Raw genomic sequence first — 27,610 nt, forward strand, 5'->3', positions numbered from 1 at the left:
TCTAATCAAATGTACCCCATCTGATCCAACGTTTATACGACCACCCGTTTCATTCAAATCTTATATGCCCCTGATCATAACTTACAACCCATTCCGCTCGGCTCTTGGGGCTGTGTCCAGCCTGAAAACATTATTATATGCACTTTGTACTATTTGTAAGAAAGTGGGTATCTCAATTTAGATCGAATGCGTTTTGGGGAATACAGAATGTCAGGGAGGGGAGGGGCTAGTTTCCCTCCATCACGTTTGACTCTTAAAAGGGAATTAGAATTATGCATTTGCAATTAAATGAGCCTCCTTTAAAGTTCATGCGATCACCCTTTCTATAAAAACCTTATATGCCCCCAGTGTATAGCTCGCAACCCTTACCCCCAGATTCTGGTGGCTTGGTCAATTCCAAAGGCCCTGTTAGTTGATCTTTGTACTATTTTTGAACAAACACCTATCTCAAAATTCCTATCAGATGCATTTGGGGAAAATACGATGTGTGGGGGGAGGGGTGTTAGCTGCCCTCATATCACTTTGACTCTTTAAAAGAGCACTAGAACTTCTGATTTCTAATCCAATGAGCCCCCTCCGAATTTCGTACAATGAACCTTTCCATCAGAACCTTATATGCCCTAGGTGCATAGCTTATAACCCTTGCCCTGGGGGCTTTGTGGGGGTGGGGGGGGGGTCGTCATCCTCAAAACGCCATTTTCGGACCATTCAACTACGCTGAACCAAAAGACTATCTCAAATGATTGGATGTGTTTGGGGAAATGATGGGTGTGGGAGGGCCTCCAGTCACTTGACTATTAAAGAGGGCACTAGCCCTCAATTTCCAATCGAACAAGCCCATTTCGAAGTTTCTACGACAACAAATGGCCATCTGAAATTTTCATCCGATGTATTTTGTGAAAATGGGACGCGTGTGTGTGGGGGAGGTATCTACCCTCCAATCATTTCGACTCTTAAATGGGGTACTAAAACTTCTTATTACCAATCCAATGAGCCCCTTCCGAAGTTTATACGACCACCATTTCTATAAGTAGCCTATATGCACTAGCCTCTCAATTTCCGATCGAATGATTTCTTTTTTAAGTTTATACGACAACTCCTTCTAAGCGCCCGTGTCTATACAAAAAAAAAAAAAGAAAAAAAAAACAACATTGTGACCGACCACGTCGTTCTTTACTTAGATGAAGATTAATATTTTATTCGTGTTTTGTTTATTATAGTTTTATTTAATAGTGTTATTGTGTCTATTATTATTATCATTTAAACAAATGCTTGAATGTGTTGTGTGAAACTTGTAAATGGTTTTGTTAATCAATATAATTTATATTGATTTTGATTTCTAGCTTCATAATTGTTGCATGGATGTATTAGTAAGTCCATTTAAAGGAACGATTTCATCTGAATGCCAATATCTATCAAGCCACATTGAAACGGAAGAATTTCGATTACTCTTCTTGCTTAGCAAACATGAACTTAGAGGAACGGACCATATGCTACCAGACTTAGAAGATCATATGTTGAAATCTGGGCTTTTATGGATGAAGAAAAATGCAAGCGAAATGAATCAGGTATCTAAGTTAATCCATAGTTTACTGTTATTATTCCTTAAATAAGTAAATGGAAATTGGTGTATTTAATAATTACAGAGGAGGGTCCTGTGTGGTAAGGTGAAGTAGATACCATAGCCCCCAGAGGGGGTAAGCGGATAACTGGGTTGATTCGATAGGGTGACTTATAACTATGGTAGCATCCTAATTTTTGGTTGGCCTGAACTAATTAAAAGAGACGGTTCTTTCTGGGCTACACAAGAAGACGGGACATCCATTATTGATTACGTTTAATGGACTTAAACAACAATGGTACAAGATACGAGTGTTTGACAAAACTTGGAACCGGGAATATTTTCCTAATAGAACTTAAAACCCCAAGAAAATACAGACACATACATTGCTCAAAGTAATACAAAGATTTTTTACATATCAGCAGTCAAAAGTATCTCAAGAAAAACAAGCGCCACAGCTGGATTCAAAAATTGCCTCTATATGATATGCCCAGCCACACCTGTGCTACAGCAAGGAGATGGTATTTTTAAATTTCCTTTTCCACCCTGCACATAGCCTGGAGCCCAGGATATATGGCTATTTTTGTGGATCTTTTCAGAAGCTTCTTATCTTAGTAAGTGGTTAAAACTTAGTATCTTGTGTTTTTTTCTTTTAATTTATTTTTATTAAAATCAAATTTTAAATAGAATTGTCATCTTACTGCAGTACTTCCCTCTTTGAGAAGAAAATTTCCAACTCTTTATATTTTGATTTAAAAGAGCTATATTTTAAAACCTGGAACATATTTTTTATGCTATTTTTTATTCTATGGATCATTCTCCTGCGGATAAACTCGACTTGCTTCTTGGAGGTTATTTTCGTGAGCAAAATTAAACTGAAATACCCTGGTTTATTCCCAGTGATTTCAACTGTGGGATTCTTATCCCTGTGGTTTTCTTTGGTTTGTCTACGCCCGGATACATTTCAGTGCACCGACGATAAACTTCTTTTTTATACTAATTTACCATATAAGAAGGACTGGGTTATTCATTTATACATCTATTCATTTATACTGGGTTATTCATTCATTTATACATATATCTTTTATTTTCTGTGGTGATCGAATGATAGCAGTAAGCCTATGTTAAAAAAGTGTTTATACTAAATAAGATATAACGTAAAGTTTATAGTTACTTTAGAAAATTTTTGAATTATTACAAAGTTGACTTAATTCAATTCCCATTAAACAACTGAGCTATCTGGATTAGGTGGTTGAATTATCAATCTTATCTTCTTTTATGTATAAATAGTGTGATTTATAATAGCAATAGAGAAACGTGATGATAGAATCAGTCTGTATAGCGTTGGTATGTGACATATTTAACCGATTGCAAACAGATTAAATAACCTGGCAATTTTGTGAAATTCTTGTCATTGCTATCTCAATTTCAATTACGTAGTATTAAATGACCTACTTAAAGTCATTTGACTCTTTAATTCACTTTTCTAATCTGATTTCTAGTTCTTCTACCAACTCACTGTAGAACCAAGCTGCCTGTTGCCAGCATACGTACACACACTCCTCCATCCCAATTTATTCAGTGCTTCTTACTTTACACTGTTCCAAGAAGCTCCCATTTCCGTTAAATTTATCCTTATGACATCCTCCCCAACCCATGGTGGGTTGGGAGGTTGCTTTTCGTTGTGTTCTAGACTGTTGGCCGAAGAGGACAATCTTTGGGTATATGTCATCCTTCATTTGCAGAATGTGTTCAAACCATCTCAACCTTTCTCGAACTATAGCTCTATAAAGACGGATGGAACCATATTTTTGTTGTACAGCTTAGTGTCAGAGATACAGTAACTCAAATACCCCAAACAATCCGTGAAAATTTCTCTGGATAATGTGTAACAAATCCTCATCCGTCTTTCCTAGTACCCACTATTTAGAACCATACATAGCCCTCTTACCACTGGTAGCCGGTGCCCCCCCCCCCAGAAAATTTTTCCTGCAGAAAATCCTCCTGCGTAAAATTTATCGCACGATAAATTCCCCCCGCCCTCGCATAAAATTTTACATATTGTAAATCTTATCCTGCAGAATTAGCCTCCTGGAAAATTTTCACACACGCAAAATTGAGCAACCCTAGAAAAATTACAAATTAGGTGTCTTAAAACGTCGATCAGATCTCCTAAGGGGCAAAAAAAAGAGCCAAATATTGAAAACAGTCTTAGGACAGGAGCTGATATGCATCATTGCTCTTTTGACTTACAAAAAATGACTAGCACTCTCAATTTCCAGTCGAAAGAGCATTCTTCGAGGTTCCTACGACCATAAGGGGAGGTTAGGGATGGGTTTGGGGCAGCCGCCCTCATACAGAATAAATCTTGCTCATTTTGGAGTTCAATGCTGCTTTTTACTTTCACAATAAAAGTATGGACACAAAATATTCTCGGAAATCAAGAGCAATTGAATATCAATTTCTACCTTCACCTCCTTAAAACTAGTTATGTATTTATCTGAAGGCTCAACGTGTTCGTATAAACTTAATACCCTCAACCGTTCCTTAGATATTGCTGATATGCTCTTTTGGTAACTAGATGCAAATAGTATGTTTTGATTGTGTTTGCCATTCCTCTCCAAAGCTGGGGACTATTATGCTATCACTAGAGGCATAGTTATTTGACTATTTTGAACAAGATTACTATTTCAAAATTTTGATCGAATTTTTTGGAGGAAAGACAGTTAAAGTGTGCATTGGAGAGAAACTGGCTGATCTCCATCCACTTTAAAATACTCCCCCCCCTCTTCATGTCCTGAAATTTTTATCGTAATACCCTCTGCCCTTGCACCAGGGGCTGCGGGAGATGGAGGTTTCAACCCGGGAGCCCTGGTTATGTGGCCTTAGAAGTATTTAGAATAAACTGAGTGTCAAAAAAATAATTATCGAATGCGTTTGGGGAAAAGGACATTGGAGAGGGGGAATGGTTACTCTCCAATCACTTTTGAATCTTAAAAAGGGCACTGGAACTTTCAATTTCTAATTGAATTAGCCTCAACAAAGTTTATATGACCGCCCTTTTCATAAAAACCTTACATAGTAACAATGAGAAACTTGCATAACGTACAGCTTTTGTCCCAGGGCTGGGGTGGGGGTCTCAACCAAAGGTATGATTATTTGACTTTTTAACTGCTTTGAAAAAAAAAGGTTCTTCAATCATTTCGAACTTCTAAAAAGGTTACTAGAACTTTCAGTCTGCAATCGAATGAGCCCGCCCCCTTCCTCCCCAAGTTTCTTTGAATATCCCATATGAAGTGTCTCTAGAGAAATAATAAATAATAAAAAATTGAAGCCTTATGCCTCTATACTATAGACAAAGCTTTAGCATTGCCTCAGGCTTAAACAGGTAAGTAAAACTTTCAATTTCCCTTCTAACGAACATCTGAAGTTATCCAGGGTAAATATGGGGGATTTTCTGGGGAGACGCCTATCACCTCTACTACTATAGTGTCTCTATTGGGGAGGTGTTCTTTTGCTCCTCCTCCAATTGGAGATATCTATCGCCACCAGGGTAATCTGGTGGTACCAGCATGTGTCAGAGTCAAATTGATGCCACTACTGGCCTTGGTTAGACAATAAGCTTCCGCTATCAATTTTAACACCCCACGGAAATCTAATCGTTCTGCCCTTGCCATTTTCTGACAACCGGTTGGGATTTGGGAAGTTTACCTCTCGTTGTATGTAAGCCCCACGATAATTTGCCCAAGACGCCACGCTAAGGGCAACAGGCGTAAAGATACAAAAATCCTCATACTTTCTTTTAGGAAAGATATCTCGCTTGGCATAGGCCTCCTTTTCTATGCCGAACTTATTTAATCTTAGTCATTCTCTAGACTCTAGTATTTACCTAGGTTATTTAATCTTAGTCATTCTCTAGACTCTAGTATTTACCTAGGCTAATCAAAAAGAAGTCAGTTGTAGAAAATAAAACAAAGCTTACAAATCATATCAAAACTCATAGCACAGTAGACAGAAATCTACAGTGAACTCATAGCAAGAACTGAAAATTAAAATGAAACAAAAACACAGGGTGTCTTCCTCCCACGCGGAGGTCTTTGCCTACCTCTTGCTCCAACCAATGGCACAATGAAGGGAGGACTTAAATTTACATTTAAAATGTTCCCGGTATCCTTTGAAGCCTAAGCTTCACTCTTATGAGTCACAGGTAGCCTGTATATTATTCAAACCTGGATTAGTTAGCAATTTTTTCCAGGCGTTTCATGATAATAGCTGAGCTCGTGGTTGAAATATTGAAATTAAAGGTAATCTATCTGATAAAAAGGATTCAAAGGTCCCAAGAGTCCCAAGTTTTAATATTTGTTTACAAACTTATTTTTCCAAACTTTTTCAGTAAAAAAAAAAAAAAACACAAAAAACACCCTAGGCCTTGGCTATTCTGCTCTTGATGTCTTCAATTTACCATCTCTCTTTACTAATAGTACTAGCTAAGTCAGGTAAGTCAGGTGTTCACTTCATCGATCTTCTTGTTTTCCAACATCACCTCTTCACGGTCATTTATTCCTATTCTTAGCGACTTAGTCTTCTTAATGTGGGGACGCTTTCTAATTAAGTCAATTTGGAATTAAGTAAAATATTAAGACGGACATACAAAGTTTAGAAATACCACTTTTTATTAAGATAAGGAACATATCCTGGCAGGTGTATGCTTAATAGGAAATTGAGAAATCACCACTTCTTAGCTATGTGCGTCAGTTGGACCTGATAAGGTGTGGTTGACAAAATGTATAAGAGAAATATTTTATGGGAACGTGATCTGACAGATTAATTTTATGCCAGACTAATCTCTGGTCCGTTGATTTAGAAATACCTTGGAATATTGTCGGATTATTGTAAGTGTCTAAGTATCTTATTGAATTATATCTTATATTAGATTTTTGATACTTGTTGTCTCCCTGGGACTACCAGTCCCAGCAAAAAATATATATTATCAAAACCCATACTAGCGCATGTCGACTGAATGAAAATACTGTGCTATAGCCATCCTCCTTGCAAACTTAGCAAAATCATTTAAAGATATCCAGCTGATACATTCCCTTATTTAGATCATAGCATCTGGCCCACTAACAAAGTGTAAATACCTTAAGGAAATAGTTTATCTCCCCTACAAAGGGAGAAATAAAGGTATCAACCACAGCTTCACCTTAAACTCGTAACCATAAAACCGCTTTACCACATCAACATTGATTTTCAAACCTATTTTCTCATTCTTAACCCTCTAAACTTTCAAGTTTTTTTTATTTTGCCAATATTTTTATCTAGGATGCTTAGATCATCACCAAAATCAAAATCTAGGAGAGTTTTACTTCCCAATTAATTTCGCGTTATTCCATTGCATTTCCTTTGCTCCTTAGAACCAAGTCTATCAAAATAATCATAGGCAGTGCAATAGTTGGCACGATGTTGTCTTATAGTATATTTTTTTCTTCTTGGGCTTCTGACCAGGGCCTTTCGCATAGAAGGAGTTGTCGTAGAAACTTCGAAAAGGGCTCATTCGATTTGACCTTGAAAGTTCTAGTGTTCTTTTCAAGAGGCAAAAGTAATTTAAGGGCAACCAGCTCCCTACCCCACCCTTATCATTTCCCCAAACACATCCTATCAAAAACTTGAGATAGTCATTTTGTGCAGCATAGTTGAAAGGTCCATTAATTTCAGCTTTGTGGACGACAACCTCCCCAACCTTATAACAGCTTTCAAGACAAGGGCTATAAATTATACTAGTTACCCATTATTAACATATAGGATTTTTAGGGAGTGGGTGGTTGCACAAACTTGGGAGGTTGCTCATTGGCACTTCTGTCATTGGCAGAGTTACCTTTCTGGCACTTCTCAATTATTAATCTTAGAGTGAAAATTTAATCGACACATCCTCTACCCTTCCTAATACCACACTGTTCATCTCTTAAAACTTTATCTACATCATATTACTAAATAATTTGCTACCTACAGAAGCCAGGCTAATTCGTCAATAGTTACCATACTCACTCATATCTCTTTTCTTATTAAAGGGTTTAGTTATAGTTTTCCTAAAATCACTAGATGCTTCTAACTTCGGGAGCTGAGGTTATTTCTAACCTCATAACCACGATATTAATTTAAAAAACTTATTTACCACACTATCAGCACCTTGGGCCTTGTTTTTTTTATCTTTTTAATGTTGTTACTAATTCTTCCTCGCTAAATAGATCTTCCTGCACAACCAAAGTATCACAATGTTTTTCATTCTTTTCTATATCTTTCCCTATTACTTTATCACGGCTTAGGACATTCTCAAGATGATATACCCATCTCTCATTAATTCTTTCCTTATCATAACTATCTAACCTATCTTGGACTTGGCCCCATACCTATCTAACTCGGCCAATTCCAAATTGACTGTTCCCCCTCATTTTATTAACAAGCCAGTACAGTATTTGACTATTATATCGTTGGGCAGCATATTCTAGAGCTTCGGGAATTGTATGCATGGCTTCCGATCAATTCAGACCTCCTAAAACAAAAGAATTCGAAAACAATGTAGGCAAAAATTCATCCAAATTCAGCTAAAAACATATGACACCAAAAAGTTTTAGAATGTTTAGCATTCCTTTGAAAGCATATTTGGCTTTGCATATTATGTTCTGGTCTTTAGAAGGCGTGGGGGTCGTCAGCCCTACTCATGTTAATTTTTGCTCTCATTTTTGCTTCAGTTTGACTCGGTATTTATTGAAATATCTGTTCGTTTTGGGTTTAATTTATTTATTGATGGCGATTTGCGGTAGTTTTACGCTTAAAGAATTATTTGAATTTATTTCTACTCATTTTTGCCCTAATGGAGCTCTTTACTCTTCTTTGACAAACTTGTTTCGTGAAAAAAGTTTTTTTAAATTAATTTCTGTTTATTTTTTATTAACATAGTCTTTTTCATAGAAAAAAAAAATAGTTTTTTTTTCAGACCAGGGCACTTCGTATAGAAGGAGTTGTTCTAAAAAACTTCTTCGGGGTATTTCCCCCGAGGAGGGGGGGGGGGTATTTTCAGCCAGAAAAAGGGTATTTTCCAGTAAAGGTTTTTTTTGGGGGGGGGATACAAAAGAAACTTTTAAAAACGCATATAAACGTGAAATTGATATCTACTCCCTTATTATTTCTGGGAATATTTCTGGTCTCCGCTGTTTATGAAAATAAAGAATAACATTAAACCCCGAAATGAGCAGAACTTATTCCTTACAGCTCCTTCCTCATCCAGACCTTCACCTCAAGGTCGCAGAAACCTCAGAGCGTGCTCATTAGATCAGAAATTGAGAGTTCTAGTCCTTTTTTCAAAGTACAGAGGGACTGGAGACCAACCAGCCGCGCGGGGGTTGTTTTCCGCACGGGGGGGGGGGTATTTTTCGCGGGGCCAATCTATATGTAGTCTCCATCCAGTTATGTGCTTTCTTCTTTTTTTTATTTAATGGCCACTGCCTTTATTAGTATTTTTTCCTGTTCATTTTTAATTGTATTTACTATAATTTTTTTTGTGGGTTGATCTGTCACCTAACAGAAGCTGTGGGGAAATCTTTGCGCTTCTATGAGCATAATTGTGTTTCGTGTTACCGTCATTGTTATTCCCTTTCATGGCTGCCTGTCATGGTTATTGGGTTAAATATCGACATTACCTTTCTGCTTTATTGTTGTTGTTGTTTGTTTTGTTTTTCATCTGTGTTTTGTCATTTAATTCGTACGATTGGTTGTGAAATAGACAAGGGTAGTAGTAAAAGAATTTTCTGGATTAGTTGGTTTTAAGTTTAAAAGTTTCATTGTTCAGGTGACCATATGATAACGTGTTAAAAAAACTTTTGAACAAGCCAAAATACTTTGTTTGTTAATTTTTTTTATTTTGAATTAAATACGAATTTAGAAATGAAACCTATGCTTGTCATTCCACCCTTGTTAGAAATCGCACCGAGAAAGACTTTTTTATTTTTTCTCAATCGAAATACCACAGAAGTAAAATTATTATTTTATTCATTCTGTTTAATCTGGCTGCTTAAAAAGCAATATCAGAGGTGTGTATTGAAGTGACGCTTAATTAATATTATTTGAAAGCTGCAACTATATTTGACTTTAGGAATTTTTATTTTGTTTTCAGGACCCCGAAAAATTTGTGGAACTACTTCTTTTTCTATTTCGTCGATTCAGTAAGCTTTTGAATGATGCTTTTAATGGAAATCCAAGAATTTTAACTACAAGAGACAAAGCTTTTAAGAAAGTTGTGAATGATACTTCTTTATTTTCCTTTGATCTTCCTTCTTCACAAGTAAGTGAATTTTGAACCGGAGTGATTAGGATTGTGACTGCCTCAACATTTTCAAAATTCTTTTAGAATGCCCTGTCTAATTTCTTCGGTGGGTGTGAATGCTGCTAAAGATTTAGGTCCTCAAAGGTGAACAATTCTATATCTACTCAAAGGAGTATGTTAAAAGAAATGGAAAGGAAAAATATCCTTGGTCAGGAATGTACATAAACTGGTTTGTGATCCCCCTCTTGCTTATCCACTCCCCCCTCCGTTCCTTGCTAAAGAAAAGTGTATGTAATTTTGTTTTGTTTTTTTGGAGACTTATTTGGTATATAATTTATTTTTTTGTTTTTTTTTATTTACTAGATAATTTTTTTTCTTTATACAGCTGAAGTAATGAATATGTGCGTTTGTGCTTCAAGTTAACCACTTTCTACTTTGCTTTGGATGGTATTACGATTGAAAGTTTTGATGTCATCAAGTAATATCCGTGCTAGTCTCCTTTTGAAAGCGTCGGTTTTGTGTTTTAATAGATTAATTGTGGTATCGGGTGCACATCATTATGCTTTATTCATAATGTTATATTGTGGTTGTTTTATTATTAGGTTTTTTGCGTTCTTGGCATAACAATTGTGGTAATTCTAAAACGTATCAATACATTATGGCTGTCTTGTGAACTCGGCCTCTAATCAATAAAGTAGAAATTGTTTCCAATTGTCTTAAAATATTCCAAATCAGTGGAAACTGTGAAATCGTAAAAAGATAATATTGTATTTCACTGAAAAAAAATCTAATAATTCTCTTAATGACGTAGCCAGAGAGAGACAAGGGGATACGATTGTTCCTGGACGCAGCCAATATTCGGGGGTAAGGGTTGGTAAACTTGAGCTTTACTTTACCTACACTATGGTAGGGATTGTGGTGGATGGGGAGTGGGGAAGAGACATTTTCTCTTGGTACTGAAACCTAACTACGTCTCTTTTTTTCAGCATGTTTTGCCTTTTGTTCAGAATGTGATGGGACTTATTACAATTTCATATATAATGCTTAGTATTGCCAGGAATGTCAAAGGTGCCTGATGCATCGTAAGGAGTAAATCATCCTAAAATATTATGTGCTTGCTTTGCCAACATTTTTCTAAATTACCAATAGTTTATGGTGTTTTTACTATTTACTATTCATTTATTTTATTCATCACAGGAGAAAGCCATATGGTTGTCTATTTATTAAAGATTTAGATGTAGCTTATGAGTATTTAATATATATCCTAAGATTTGAAAGTATTACTTAGAAAAAAAATGCCTTGTTATAATCAAGAAATCAACATTAACTTGGAAAGTTTTGTCGTGGGTTGACCATATCGAGTAAGAAGTTGATTTTAATGAAATAAATTAATAGACTACAAATGCATATTATAAAGCTGTCCAATAATTATGTTTACTAAAATAAAGATTTGTGAAATAATCATATTAACCAAAAGCTTTCAGGATATATCAGGAAGTTATTGAATTTTTAAATACCTACTTTCCTGCTTGAAACAGGATACTTGGCTCAGGGATATAGTATATAAGCCTGACTTACTGATAAGTGGGATCTTTAACTGTTGGGTCTTTTAAATTTTGATCACCACTAGATTTTTGGATTGCTTTGGGTTAATGTAAGTGTACATCATTATATTGTTTACTAGTATGTATTGTCGTGATAATCTGTTGGGTCACTGTGCCCTTTACTCTGTAAGGCTGTCTAGAATCAACTAAAAGTAATCAATATTTAATATCTGTCCTCTCTAAGCTCAGTAGAGACGTATTAGTTAGTTTGGCTACCTTTCTACTTAAGTGCTACCCATAGTTATTAACTACCTAACCTTGGGCGACGACAGAGGTCCCAAGTCTCACCCCTTGCAAAGGTCCCTTTTATCACGCCTAGTGGTTATAACCATATTTACTTTATTACACATGATGGCAGACAAAAACTGAGTTGAGTAGATAAGATAAGGTTTTAAATCAAATTCAAAATGGGTTGGCAGAGGAGAAAATCAAAATTTTGCTTAAAGCGTGTTTTCAAATTAGTAAGAGTTTTAGTATTTTCTATTGAATTTTGTCTATTAAAACTAGAGAAAATGAGAAAATGGTTCAACCATTAATTTTAAAACTAAGAAACAGTATTTAGTAATTAGAACTAAATTAAGTGTATCATTAATGGCGTTAGTGGTAACACTAGTGGTGTTAGTTATCATAAGTGTTAGTAATATTTGTAGTGCTAGTAGTACTAATAAACATATATCACTAAAAATTCGAGAATTTATACCATAATAATCAAATAGGAAACAATACATAAATGAAAGTCTTAACTGACCGTAGAGACGTGGGTAGGAACAAGAACATTTTATTTTAGGATAATGCCCCCCCCCCTCCCGCCCAATTTAGTCTTGGGAACACAGAAATTTTTTTCAGGACAATTGTGTGTAAGAAGCTACCAATCTTGTTTGATTTAGAAGTGACACGCTTTGAGAATATGACATTTTATGGGACCCAATAAGGAATAAATTACCCTTGTTAAATCCAACCCGAATACTAAGGTAGTTGTGCAGCATCACAAGCAAAGGAAAGACAAAGAACTAAAGTTTGTGACTAAAGCACTTGACGAGAGGGTTGGACAGAAAAAGAACAACATAATAGATAAAATGAAGACACTCAACAGGAGTCACTGAAGGTGAAAGGTGTAGCCACAAATGTTACCCGGTTGACTGAAGATAGTAACTTGAGCAGAGTTCGCGAAATACGGCGCACGAAGCACCGATGATTGCGGAGAATAGAGGTACAAGAATAGGCATGGAAAGGCCCTCCATTCCTTAAGGAAAGGTCTCCAACTGAACCAGACACAACAGGTTTGTCAGAAAGGGTTCAGATGTAACTTAATTAACCGCATATGATGCATCAGAAGAGATTCCAGGGTTTAATTTTAAACCATGGCTGTTTTTTAGCCCTGCAAATGTAAAGCAAAGACAATGTATGAAAACTTTTATGCTTGTTTACATAGAATAAAATCCCGCATTAGGACAAAAATAAGACAGTGTATCCATTTACGAAACACAGTATTGATGATGTTGCCCCATTTCTATTGTCAGTCAATGACAATGCTTATGCTTATTGAGCCTCAAAATCACCCTCTCGTCTAGTCTAAGATTAGATTAGTACAGGTAAGTCGAATAGACAAAATGGTAAAGGAACATTCCAAGGCCCTACGCCACCGCTATGCTAAATATATCTACTGTTTATACTAGCGCAGAAAAAAAAATTGAAAAAATAAACAAAAATACAGTTTCCCTCCAAAACCTTATGTATAATTTGAAAAGAAATATTTAACATTGAAAAGAAATAAAAACAGCACGAAAGAAAAAAGGAGAAAAGATCTTATATCCTATAAGAAAAAATAAATAAATAAATAATAATGTTGAGAAGGAAAGAATTAATTACAGTGTTTTACAATAAGGTGGCACATTAGTTGGCAATATGTGTGCAAACCAGTCTTGATATTCCTTGGTTTTTTGTTGTTTTTTTTTAATGTTGAAAGTTAAATGTAGAGCTTTTATTTGGCTAATCCTAGTGTTGAAAAATTGCAAGCAAAATAGATTATGCTTCAGGCAAAATATTGCTGAAACATTCAATATAACAGCGCTCTAAGAGGCGCTAAACAGTATTTTTAGAACGCCAAAGATACTGTTATAAACGTCTCTTTATGACGCCTTGTGGAAATAGCTATATTTACTTTGGTATAGTAGTTTTATTCTGGTATAATAGAAAATAAATTTGCTTTGTTTGGGTCTGACTACAATTGGGCCTTCAGTACCTGAGCTGGTGCATCTTTGCGTCTAAAATTCTTATTTCTAAGTTATTTTCAAAAATTAGCTTAATTCCACTCTGAGCATCCAAAACTCAATAATTTATGTGCTATCATAGGGAGCAACAACAAGGTTGCCTGCATTTCGTTGTCCAGAGCTTCTAGCAGATTATTGTGATATGTTACTAAGAAAAACCCCACTTAGCAAGAGGCTTACCTCAGATGAAGTTGATAGCCGGCTCAAAGATGTTCTACTCGTACTGAAGTATTCACAGAATCGAGATGTTTTTATGGGTTATTATAGAGCATATTTAACGAGGAGACTCGTGTTGGATACTTCTGCAGACTCTGATAAAGAGGAAAATATGGTTAAGTGGTGAGTTGTATTATGTATATGGGACTGCATTGCTATTTTTAATAAACTAAGATTATCACTGTCATCAAGAATTTCAGTAAAAGAGGGTGATATTTTCGTTAAACAAAACTCTGAAAAAATTTAACTCTAATATTTTGGGGAAAGGTAGTAATTTTTCTCTTCTTTTGCTTATTTATAGGTTTGGGTTGGTATTTTGATATTAAGTGTGTTTGCTTATTATAGGTGTGCTTGTAGTTTATGGCTCTATGTTTTTCTTTTATTCTGTTCGCTTTTTTTGGTGATCCTTGGGACATTGCGTAAAGCTATAGCTTTTTCTGATTTGGCAAGTTCTAATTCTATTATTAGTTTTTGGCATTGGTTTTTTTTTTCGAGTTGCCAAATATATTCTAAAAACAATTATAATATTAATTAGTTCCGTTTTTGTAATCTTTCTGAAAGCGAGAAAGAGGGATGACAAAGCACTTTTTTTTGGTGAAACCACTGGAACTAAGTTCTAAGACAAGGTCTAAATTGCTACTTGTTCTTCGTATAAATTATCTACCTAAGTTAGCTTTATATACCGTTATTCATTCTCAGCTCTGAGTAACATTAATGGCTATGTTTGCACAAGAATAATTTGCCAAGATGGATTGAATTTACTCAAAATTTACTTTAGAGTACTAGGGACTTTTTTCCAATTTGGACTCATCTTAGATCTGTTCATTCTGAAAACTTTTTTTTCCACTTTCTCTTTGGCTGTTTCAAAATTACGAAGACTTAAGGGAAATCACACATTTTTGAGAGTTTAATAACATTTTCATCTGTGATACTGCGCTGGAAGTAAACAAGCAATGATCAATATTTAGATTATGCAACATTTTCTTGTCTTAAAATTTAAACATTAACGATTCGTTAATTCCCAAAGACAAATAAAATATCAACAGAAAGCTACACTTTTTAAGCTCTTTTCATTTAGCTTTTTTCCAACTGATTGTCTACTCGCTTTCTTTTTTTTTTATTTAGTACCTGCTACTACAGGAAACTGCATAACTGTATGTGGAGGTCTTTTCCTTCAAAAATTGAATTCTTTAGTTATAAATAATTTTAGATTATGCCTAGTTAAGAAATATGGTGTTGTTCTAGTTTCCTTGTGAGCCAAGTCTTTGTAATCAACAGGTCATCGCTATGCTCATTTTGATTTCTCTCTCTCTTTTTATTTTTGTAGTATTGACACTGGTAAGGTTTATTGAACACTAAAGGACTGAGTAATCAGACACCAAACTTGTATTATTTGTATTTTTGTAAAAATTACTTTCTGATTTAATATTTGACTAAGGGTATATTGTTTGTAGGTTAAAAGAAGCAGATATACCTGCATATTTTTTTAATGAGTGTACTGGGATGATACAAGACATCAAAGTTTCTTGCACTTTGAATGACAAATTCAAGGACGTGGTTGCCACTGGTAAGTTAAGTTTCTATCAAACTGTTTTGTGTATTTGATTTGAAATGGGAAGAAATTTAGTTTTTAATCATCCCTAAGATCCCATGCAAGCGTGTGTCTTTCAGTGCTTTCTCGCGTTTCTTGTAAGCAGCTTTTACTATGTTTTAAAACTTGATCAGATTGTAAGCCTATTTCATCAATGAACTAAATTAGAAATTCGGAGTGACAAAATGAAGCTACGGCTTAAAAAAAAGGAAGAGAAACACAGTGTGTGGCATAAATAACGTCTAGATTAGTAGAGCAAATTAGAGCGTTTTTATTTTTATCTTATTTTCTTTTGAGCAAGGATGTACTCACAAGATAAATAAATTTCTATCATATATTTAGGAAATTTGTTTAACTATCATTAAATTCAAAAAACGGTGATTAAGAATGAAATTAAATTAACACTAATGAGGAAAAATACAATTTTCAAAAGCTGTAGAACTGTAAACAAAAGGCTCTTTACACAAAAGCACTTTAAACAGAACTTTAAGTCAGTTAAATTGAGAAGTTCCTTACAATTTTGATTTTTTACAGGTTACAAACCCTTAAATGTATTTAAAGTTTAATAAAACCAATGTATTTGGCAGTTCCTGGTCAAATCATTTGTACACTTCATCAATTAGCCAAATTATAAGTTAGTTCCTTTGATAATGTGGACCTACAATTTGATCAGTGGACCTGACAATTTGAGAAAATTGATCAGGTTTGTAAACATGTTGATGAAGTGGTGAAAAAAGGCTAATAATCTAACTTTTTTTTGGTAGGGGGGGGGGGTGAAGATTAACACAAATTTTATTTGTTTGTATATGTATTATTGAATGCTAAAAAGAGGCTTATATACTTAGGCAAAGGAGTTTTGGACGAAAGTCCACTGGAATTGCAGTGGGCGACAGAGATTTTGGCTGAATATAGGAAATCACCTATCTGTCTTCGCAAGAAGAGTTTGGGCCAAAAAATTATAGCCATATGTTCACTGCACTTGGAGTGGGCAACTGATATTTTGGATTCGGGCATGAAACTGGCCTATATGCTTTACTTGAATCGTAGTGGGTGAACGCAATTTTTGCTTGTGATTGGAAGCCACCTGTTTGTCTAGGCAAGAAAGTCTTGCCTGTTGTTATTTTGCGCTATTAGGCTTAAGATAAGCTTATCGTTGCTATTACATGGTATGTATAATGGTCCCGAAAGTCCCACTTTTCCTTAAAACTGTCTGTTTCTGAATTAAGCCCTTAAAGTCCTTATTTTCACTGTGCCAATACTTTACATTCTTGGTTTGTAGTTTTTATTGCTATTTGATTGGTTCGTAACTACCCAAAATGCCATCGTTCTCGTATTATGAAGTAATTTGCTTAGGTGGTGGTTTTTGTGTCTCGAATATCCTTTTATTCTGCTATTAATCAAAAAAACTTTTTCCACAAAATAAGTTTTTCAAAAAAAAAGTAAAGAACTCCATTAAACCAAAAATGAACGAAAATAGAAACAAATAATCTACCAAGCATACAACTACCACAAATCAGTATCAATAAATAAATAAAACCTAAAACAAACAGAAATTAAAATAAATCAAACTCAAAACGAACAGAAATTAATCTGAGTAGGGTTCTAAACCTTATGATTTCTAAAAGCAGAATATAATTTGTACTTTACTGAAAAAAATTCAATTGAATTTACTGAAAAAAATGTGCATTGTCAATCAAATATACATATGCTGATATTTATTTCTCAAAATCTTGATTACTTTTTGTTTTCTTAAAGTTATAAGTGAAAACATTTAAAAGAATTCAGTGAAGTACAAATTATATTCTGGCTTTTAGAAAGCATAGGATTTAGAACCCTACTCAGATTAATTTCTGCTCGTTTTGATTTTGACTTATTTTAATTTCTGTTTGTTTTGGGTTTCATTTATTTATTGATACTGATTTGTGGTAGTTGTATGCTTGGTAGATTATTTTATTCTATTTTTGTTCATTTTTGGTTTAATAGAGTCTTTACTTTTTTTTTAAAAACTTATTTTGGGCAAAAAGTTTTTTTGTTTAATTTCTGTTCGTTTTATATTGACATAGTCTTTTTCAGGGAGAAAGACTGAACCTCTTCTGAAGTTAAACAACCATCCCTTCCATAAAAACCTTTAATACCCCCTTGGCCTAACTTACAAACCTTGCCCCTAATCTCTGGGGTTTGTTTTAAAACCCAAAAGCCTTGTTATATGATATTTAGACTATTTGAATAGAATGGCTATCTCAAAATTTCTATTAGACGCATTTCGGGACAATAAAAACGTGTGTATAGGGGTGAGAGGGTGGCTATCTTGCGGTCCCGTAGAATCATAAGAAGAGCTATAAATAATGTGACTTACAATTGGACAAGCCACCTACAAAATCCATATAAGCTCGTTTTGAATAAAAACCTTATGTGTCCCCAGGGCACTAATCACAACACTGGGTCTGAATATTGGGGAAATTTGTTATCCTCAAAGACATAATTTCCAGGCCTTGCTGATAGGCTTCACAAAATGGCTATATCAAAATTTTGATTAGAAGGGTTTAGGGAGTGTTTTTGACATTTGCCCTCTGATCACTTTCGACTAATAAAAAGGGCACTAGTCCTCTCAATTTCCAATCGAATGAGCCCTTTTTGAAGCTTTTACGACAGTACTTTCTATAAAAACGTTATATGCCTCAAGGGTATAACTTATTACCCGTGTCATGAGGGCTATGGGGGGAGGGTTGTCATCCTCAAAGACATAATTTCCAGACCTTTCCACTATGTTAAACAAAATGGATATATCAAGATGTTGATCGGAAATTTTTGGGGAAATGATGGGTTTTGGGGGGGGGGGAGCGATTCTCCTTCTGATTACTTTCAACTATTAAAAAGGGCAATATCCCTCTCAATTTCCAATCAAAAGAGCCCTTTTTGAAGTTTTTACAAGAATACTTTCTATGAGACAACATATGCCTCCAGGTCATAAAAGGTAACCTTAGCCTTGGGGGCTCTGGGGGGTTGTCATCCTCCAACACATAACTTCTAGACCCTGCAACTACGTTAGACAAAATTGGTCTGTCAAAATGTTGATCGGAAGTGTTCGAGGAAGTGATGGGTACGGGGGGGGCATCCACCCTCCGATCGCTTTTGACTATTAATAAGGGCACTAGCCCTCTCAATTACCAATTGAATGAGTCCTTTTTGAAGTTCCATGACAACGAGGGCAAAGACCTAATTTCAAGAACTTTCAACTACGTTGAACAAAATGTCTATCTTAAAATTTTGATGGATGTGTTTGGGGAAACGGTAGGCTTGAGAGGGGCGTTATTTGCCCTCCAAACACTTTCGACCATTAAATAGGGCACTTGCACTTTCAATTTCCAATTGAATGAGCCCTTTTTTGAAGTTTCTACGACAACGCTTTCTATAAAACCTTATATGCCCCTAGGGCATAACTTACAACCCTTGCGCTGAGGGTTGTGGGGGGAGTGTCATCCTCAAAGACATAATTTTCAGATTTTTCAACTACGTTGAACGGCTATCTCAAAATTTTATTGGATGTTTTTGGGGAAATGGTGGGCGTGGGAGGGGTGTTAGTTTTCCTCCCATCACTTTTGACTAATAAAAAGGGTACTAGCCCTTCGAAGTTTCCAAATTTTCTATGACAACGCTCTATAAAAACCTTATATGCCCCCAGGGTGTAACTTACAACCCTTGCCTTGAGGGGTGTGTGCGGGGGGGGGGTTGATCATCCTCAAAGACGTAATATCGAGAATTTTCAACTATGTTGTAAAAAATGACTATCTCAAAATTTTGATTGGATGTGTTTTGGAAAATGGTGAGCGTGAGAGGGAGGTTATCTGCCGTCCAATAAGTATCTAATTGCCATGTTGAAAAGGGCACTCGCCCTTTCAATTTCCGATTCAATGAGCCTTTTTTGAAGTTTCTGCGACAACATTTTTTTATAAGAAAACAAACTTATATACCCCCAGGATATAACATGCAACATTAGCCCAGAGGGCTATGGGGGAAGTGTCATCCTCAAAGACCTGATTTCCAGAGCTTTCATCTACGTTGAACAAAATGGCTATCTCAAAATTTTGAATGTATGTGTTTGGGGAAATGGTGAGCTTAAGAGGGGTTTAGTTGCCCTCCAATCACTTTCGACTATTAAAAAGGGCACTAGCTCTATCAATTTCCAATCGATTGAGCCCTTTTTGAAGTCTCTACGAAAATGCTTTCTATAAAAACCTTATATGCTCCCAGGGCATAACTTACAACCCTTGCCCTTAGGGGTTTGGGGGGGTTTTCATCCTCAAAATCATAATTTCCAGAACTTTCAACTATGTTTAACAAAATGGCTATCTCAAAATTTCAATTGAATGTGTTTGGGGAAATGGTGGGCTTGAGAGAGGGTTAGTTGCTCTCCATTCACTTTTGACTATTAAAAAGAGCACTAGTCCTTTCAATTTCCAATCCAATCAGCCTTTTTCAAGTTTCTACGACAACACTTTCTATGAAAAAAAACCTTATAAGCCCCCAGGGTGTAACTCACAATCTTTGCCCTGAGGGCTGTGGGGGGGGGATTTTAACCCTTAACAACCTAATTTCCAAAACTTTCTACTACGTTGAACAAAATGGATATCTATAAATTTTGATTGTATGTGTTTGGGGAAGAGGTCGGCGTGAGAGGGGGGTTTGGTGCCTTCCAAACACTTTCGGCTATTACAAGGGGCACTAGCCCTTTGAATTTACAATCGAATACGCTCTTTTTCAAGTTTCTATGACAAAGCTTTCATTAAAAATCTTATATGGCCCCAGGGTATAACTTATAACCCTTGCCCTGAGGGCATCCTTAACAATCTAATTTCCAAAACTTTCTACTACGTTGAACAAAATGACTATCTCAAAATTTTAATTGAATCTGTTTGGGGAAATGGTGGTCGTGAGATGGGGTTAGTTGCTTTCCATTCACTTTCGGCTATTAAAAAGGGCACTATCCCTTTCAATTTCCAATCAAATCAGCCCTTTTTAAAGTTTCTACGACAACACTTTCTGTAAAAAAAAAAACAAGCCCCCAGGGTATAACTTACAACCTTTGCCCTGAGGGCTCTGAGAGGGCTATCATCCTCAAAGACCTAATTTCCAGAACTTTCAATTATTTTGAATAAAATGGCTATCTCAAAATTTTGAGTGGATGTATTTGGATAAATGGTGGGCGTGGAAGGGGTTTTAGTTGCCTTCCAATCACTTTCGACTATTAAAAAGGGCACTAGCCATCTCAAATTCCAATCGAATGAGCCCCTTTTGAAGTTTCTACGGCAACGCTTTCTATGAAAACCTTATATGCCCCCAGGGCATAACTTATAACCCTGCATAACTTATAAATGGTGGGCGTGGAAGGGGTGTTAGTAGCCTTCCATTCACTTTCGACTATTAGAAAGGGCACTAGCCACTCTAATTTCCAATCGAATGAGCCCTTTTTGAAGTTTTTATGACAACTCCTTCTATACGAAGTACCCTGGTCTAAAACTAAAAAAAAAATAATACTTTGTGTCAACATCGTTGTTTCCTTAGGGAGTGTGATTGTGCTGCCTATGATTGTCTGTCTGTGTCTAAATGTTTTGAATGTGGAACATTGAACCATAATGAAATAGCTAAGAAATGTGAGTAAGGGTGAAACATTCAAGGTGAATTACCTGTGTCATATATGCTTGTTCCATTATTTTACATGGAAGTTTAACTGTAGAATGTGGTTTCTTCGAATCAAAACATGCACTTAACCAGTATCAGATGTTGAGGCTGAAGAGAACTCTGAATGCCAAACTGACCTTCAAAATACAAAGATGCTGTAACGAGGGAAAGCTCAATTGTATACCATCTCTTCTGAGATTATTTATCATACAAGGTTTGCTGAATCAGTAGATGAGAAATAGCTGGAAAGTTTAGTTACCAAGAAAGTTGAACTGCCCAATGAGGAAAAGAGAAAGAAGTGGCGTGAAGAAGAAGTATGTCGTTCATTTAAAAAAAACAACTCTAATATGAAAAAGAATATGTAGCTACACTGGAAAGCGATGCGGATAGAAATAAATGTAGAACTGTAAGTACCGAAAACAAGTTTCAGACAACTTTTGGAAGAAGCGACTAATAAACTAGATCACATTGAAGTCAAAAGACTTGGCTGGAGCACGGGTAGCAAAGTTCAAGTTCAATATGGGTTTTTAAAAAAATATATAAAAATACAGTTAACTCAGTTCCTTGTGCATTGATGCACGTTTGGGCCCGTAATAATTGCACACTCTAAATACAGCGTGGCCTCCTGTCCTCTCCAATTTCCACCCCGAACCACCATAAAAAAAAACTATAAATTTAATACAACTTCTCCTCCGCTCACACCCCTTGAAGTATCAAACTAAAATATGATAAATAATAACAATATCAAAAAATTCTAAACATAATAATAATAAAATAAATCTAGTAAATAAATATTTAATCTTTTAGATATTTTTTCACATTCTTTTTAAAGGAGCCGAGAGATCTATATGACTTCAGCTCTTGCGGAAGTGCATTCCACTCTCTAGCACACGCAATTCTAGGAGAAAATTCTGACCTAGCTGTCGGTGTCGGGGGTATATAAATACACGATGAAGATCGTGTATTTAAACTATGGATTTGTGATGCTAGTGTGAATAAGCCTTTAAATGATGATGGAAGTGTTCCTGAAAAATATTTAAAACAAAAAACGGTGCAAGATAGTCTGTAAAGTGATGCCATTGATAGTCTGTTCGGTGCTGGGCCTAAAATTTGAAGAGCTTTATTTTGAACTGAGTTTAGTCTCTGTAAATGTGTCTTGAAATTAGATTGCCAAACCGTAGAGCAATATTGAATGTGAGGCTTGATAACTGTATTGTAAATCAGGATCAGTATTTTTTTAGGGAAATGGTGACTGAGTTTTGTCAAGATTCCAAGGTTCCTTGAAAGCATCGTCTCGACACTTGCTATGTGGTGTCTGAACGAGAGGTTTTCGTCGATTTAAACCCCTCGGTAACGAACGTGTCCTTTTTCTGGTCTCTTGATAAGTCCATGAGAGGTTTCAATACCAATCACATCAGGAGCCAGCGAATCTATACGTGAAAAAAATAAAACACTCGATTTGTCAATGTTGATGACCAGACGATTTGCGTCCATCCACAGGTACGTTTCTTCAAGAATTTCTTGTAGCTTCGTTTTGAAAGACTTGATGTTCCATTCTGAGCTTGCCATAAGTGAATCATCCGCAAATGCCGTTAGTTCGTCCTCGGCTTCTATTATAGACCCCGGTGTCGTTTGTGGGTGACATAGTTTGCAGCAATAAGGGCTACGACTTGCAAGAGTCAGTACTTGCTGAAGATCATTTACATGAGCAAGAAACAATACCGGTCCCAATTTAGAGTCCTGTGGCACCCCGCAGTTAACTACGACATCATTTGTATGGTCATTTCCTGTGTACATTCGACGATTTTCTAGGTAAGACTTAAACCAATCTAGGACTTGGCCACGAACTCCAATATGATCCAGCTTTCCTAGTAATATTTCGTGGTGCATGCTATCAAACACTTTCTTAATATCTAGAAGCACTGCTGCAGGTAAAGCACCCGAATCTAGGATTCTGTTTACGAATAAACTTAGTGAAGTAAGGGCATCTTCGGTTGAATGGCCAGCCCTAAACCCGAATTGGCGGGTGTTAAAAAAGCCTTTGGCCTCTAAATATTGGTAAAGCTGGTTTTTCATTGGCGTTTCAAAGACTTTCGAGAAAACAGATAAGATTTAGATTGGTCTACAATTTTATGTGTCTCTATGATTTCCAACTTTGTGAAGAGGTATTATTTTTGCCTTTTTTAACATTTCAGGAAAGACACCTTTATCTAATGAAAGATTTACAAGGTAAGTTAGTGACTCAGCAATGGTCGTCACTACTGCTTTCAGTGCCTTTGTGTGGACCAGGTCGAAACCTGAAGCAGAAGAGCCCTTCAAATTTTTTATAAGTAATTCGAGCTCACCTAGTGTTACAGGACTCACTGCCATTGATTTCATACGCTTCGGGCCAAGGTATTCTTTGTATGGTTTAGATGGTATCCCGACGGAATTTGCTGTGGTATCGCCGATATTTGCGAAAAATGTACTCAGCGATGCGGCAACCTGTGCAGGTTCAGTAATTTCTTCATCATTCATGACCAATTTCGCTGGCAATGTGGAAGACTTTGTGGTTGGCTGTAGAACCGAGTTGACAATTTGCCAAACTTTTCAACCATCCTTCCCACTTTCTGTCAGCTTTTGGTGCAGGTAGCCACGCTTTGCTCTTTGTAACACAGTCCGAAGGACTTTCCTGTATTGCTCATACTCCTCTAGCCGCGCTAAGCTTGGAAAGCGTCTCTACTCTCCCCAAAGGTGGTTTGTCTTATTCACACAGGCTAGAAGACCATCCGTCATCCAGGGGCTAATTGGCTGGTCTTTTTTTCGTTTATTAGTTCTCGGGTTTGTCACGCAACATCTACTGTATACATCCAAGAACGTCGAGTGAAATGACCCAAATGCTTCGTTTACATCTTGAATCTCCATTACGTTATCCCAGTTTAATTGCTCTAGTTCCTGTTTTAAATTCTTCAAGTTTTTCTCTGTTAAACATATAATCGGTAACATAGGGTTGATTCGGGACCTTATTTTAGCTGGTTCTGAAAAGCCGAGTGTTGCATGAATGGGGAAGTGGTCTGATGTGTCGCTGACGAGGACTGCCACCGACTCTGTGAGCAAGGAGCTGAATATGTTGTCGATAAGTGAATACGTACTCTCAGTAGCCCGTGTCGGGATCGTAAAAGCAGGATATAGGCCTGAACCTGCCATATTATTTAGAAAATCTGCTCCTTCGGCCGTTAGCGGAATACTGAGGTTAATATTAAAATATCCCATGAGAATAAGCTCATTTGTTTGACACTTTGCTAGCTCCAGAACTCGAGCCATATGTTCCATAAACTGAGACGTTGACCCTGACGGAGAACGATAAATTTCACCCACAATAAATTTTTTATTTGGGGACAGCCATACTTCTAGGAACAACGACTCGAAAATTACTTCAGTATTTCGCGTAAGGTCTTGCCTAATTTGAACCGTGTGTGTGTCACGGATATAAATTGCTATACCACCCCTTTTCATCTGTTTTCTGTGGAGAAAATGGCTAGTGTAGCCTGGAATATCCAAAAGGCTTTCGGTTTTTTGTGTAATAAATGTTTCACATAGACCTATACAATCTGGTCTAATCTCCCGACATGTCGACTCTAGATCAGAAAATGAGGAATACAGTCCTTGGCAGTTTAAATGAAATACCGAAAGTTGAGAATCGGAAGACCTCCCAGTAATTAAATTAGAAATTACATATTTACTTTTAGGAAAATTTTATCATCAAACAAATGGAAATCATTTTCTTGACTAATTTCTTGATCAAAAGTAAGCTTGAGATTTAAATAAGACTCTTCTAAAGTCTTTAGTCTATCTATATCAAAATCTCTGATACCTCTCGGGGATGAAGCTGAAGAAAGAGTCATCTCTTACCTACTGCAATCGACGGTCTGTCATGAAAATTCCAGAAGAGCAAGGAGTCAAAAACAATGAACATACCCAATTGAACTTCTTTATGGAACACTGAAAGGAAACAAAAACCAACTAGATACCTTGAATTTTGGGAACATGAAAAAAGAGAAAAGAAAATTGAACAAATATGAAACAAAAAAAGAAGAAAACAAAATTTTCGCTTTACATCCTTCACTGTCATACAACTTAAAACAGAATTACTGTGCGGCTTCAACAATAATTCAAAAAACTTCTCACGATATCATGTACATAAAAATTAAATATCGGAAAAAAACAATAAAATGACAAAACTGCTTGTCAGAGACAACCTCCTCTGGGTCGTTTTTGGCAAACAGTTTTATCGGATTGAAACAGTCATCATCGTATTTAAACCACTGCTGTGAGCTTTTTGACTTTTTTGTCTCCAGCCAGAGTTTCACGTTACGCTGGACCTCACGAGTCTCACTGACCTTCTCTGCTCCCTTTGCATTTTTTAGCTTGTAACCGAGAGCCAATAATTCCTTTCTTCGCTTTCCTAATTCAGCAGGTAAGTCAGTTGGCACGCTATAGCCCGTTTTCTTTAGTTTACCACATTCTTTAAGAATCAATGAGTGATCATAATTCTTGAGCTGCACGAAAATAGGCTCAATTGTATTTTTCCTACCGCTCCGCAGACTAGGGCCAACACCATCATCAGACGCGGTGAATTTTTTGACACTATACGCAACACTGATACCTATTTGATCAGGATCTGCAATCCCGAGTTTTTTCCGAAGAAATTTTTTACTGTATCACGAAGATTTTCAGATTCATTTGGCGTATCGATCCCGTGAGGCAGAATATTGTTTCTCCGTGTTTGTAAATCCACTCGAAGTGCAGACGATTTCACCTTAATCAGTTCCAATTTTAACAGCTTATTTTCTGTCTTCAACACCTTATTTTAACACCTTATTTTCATAAAAAATAAGGTTTCGATGTTTTAGCATCGAAATCGTAGCAGTTAACTCATCCATTCGCCGGTCAACATGCTGTTTTGCTAGTGATGTACCCATCTCTGATTTTTCAATAATAATGCCACATAATTTTGAAAATCCTTAAAAAGTCATGAAAGGAGACTTACTCGCAAGGGACCGTAATTTATAATATCCAGATATTACTTAGGGCCCACTTTAAGCAGTCACAATTAGTCAAAACTTATTATCCAAATTGTTTATCCAAGCAGCGTTCTTTGGGCAAGTGACGTAGCTAATCCAAATTCATTTCACACCCGGAGACCTCCACTGTCTGAATGCTAACAGGTAACTCAGGTAACAGGTAACTAAATGCTATAAAAGCTGAATGTGAAAAGTATAAAGGCCTGAAAGCAACTGTTTGGAAAGTTATAGCAACTGTAAAAGAAAAAAGAGTAGATATAGAATGCTTTAAAGAATTTACCAAAGAGGCAGCTTAACTATTGGGCTAATATACTGCCCCCTCATATACTCTATTTTCTCTTAATTTATATTATATCTGAAGTAGCTATAATAATAATAATAATAATAATTTATTTATGCCCTCTATACATACATGATGTACACAGAGGAGTATAGGAAATAAATGAAAAGAAAACTGAAAATATAAAATTACACTTCTAACAAAAAGGACGACAAAAAGTAGCTCATAATACTCAATAACTCATGAATATATAATAAATAGCTTATGATAGCTCATTAGTCCATAACACTAAAAACACTCATAATACATAACACATAAATAGCTGTTTTATTAAATGCAATCTCGACAGAACTATTTTTCCATTAAACGAGACAATTAAGGGGGGAAATTTATTCTATTTTCTCTAGATCGTCTAAGAAATCAGTTGTATTGTTGATCCATTTTAACAGTAATATCAAATATTCCGAATTTTCGAATAATATACCTATTTTTGAACCATGGTGGAATTCCAAGAAAATATTTACAGAACTGGAAAAAGTAAATGCAGATATGCTTTTTATCACTTTTACTTAAAAACTTCAAAAATGAAACAATGAAAAATACACGAGGTGCAAACATTGAATTATAAATTATAGCAAGTGTTTGTTTATCAAAACGACCTTTCACCCTGACTAGCAGGCCACAAGTTTTCCCAGTACAGACGATAACTCCAACTCCCGCATAGCTTTAATTGTTGGGCCAAAAGGCAAGCCAAGGTATTTAATGGAATCATTATTAAAGATATTAATAGATCCCACCCCAATTGAATGATGCTGGAAATCACTGTTATTATCTGCCATTAGGAATTCTGTTTTAGTAGGTTAAATCTCTAATCCTGTCTCCCATAGATGTGAAGGTAATATATTAATTGCATTCTGTAGTGATATGAAATTGTCCAAAAATAACAAAATATCATGAGCATACGACAAGTGGCTAATGTTGATACTGTCAATCACATATAGGGGTAGGTACAGTGTGGCTATTCTA

At 36.0% G+C, this 27,610-nt stretch overlaps 1 protein-coding gene across 1 annotated transcript in view; it reads left to right on the forward strand.

Moving 5' to 3' along the window:
* The window catches only part of LOC148950238 (cullin-5-like), a 141,334-nt gene that overhangs the window by 59,789 nt on the left and 53,935 nt on the right, over positions 1–27,610 (forward strand). The window contains exons 6-9 of the mRNA XM_089091519.1: positions 1,344–1,568; positions 9,732–9,899; positions 13,838–14,094; positions 15,426–15,538. Coding sequence (XP_088947645.1) covers positions 1,344–1,568; positions 9,732–9,899; positions 13,838–14,094; positions 15,426–15,538 — 763 coding nt within the window. The remainder of the gene's footprint in view (positions 1–1,343; positions 1,569–9,731; positions 9,900–13,837; positions 14,095–15,425; positions 15,539–27,610) is intronic.

This window comes from Artemia sp. Qi Xiang Cuo, chromosome 7 (assembly GCF_049724085.1).
Source record: "Artemia sp. Qi Xiang Cuo chromosome 7, ASM4972408v1, whole genome shotgun sequence".
In the NCBI taxonomy this organism is placed as follows: domain Eukaryota; kingdom Metazoa; phylum Arthropoda; class Branchiopoda; order Anostraca; family Artemiidae; genus Artemia; species Artemia sp. Qi Xiang Cuo.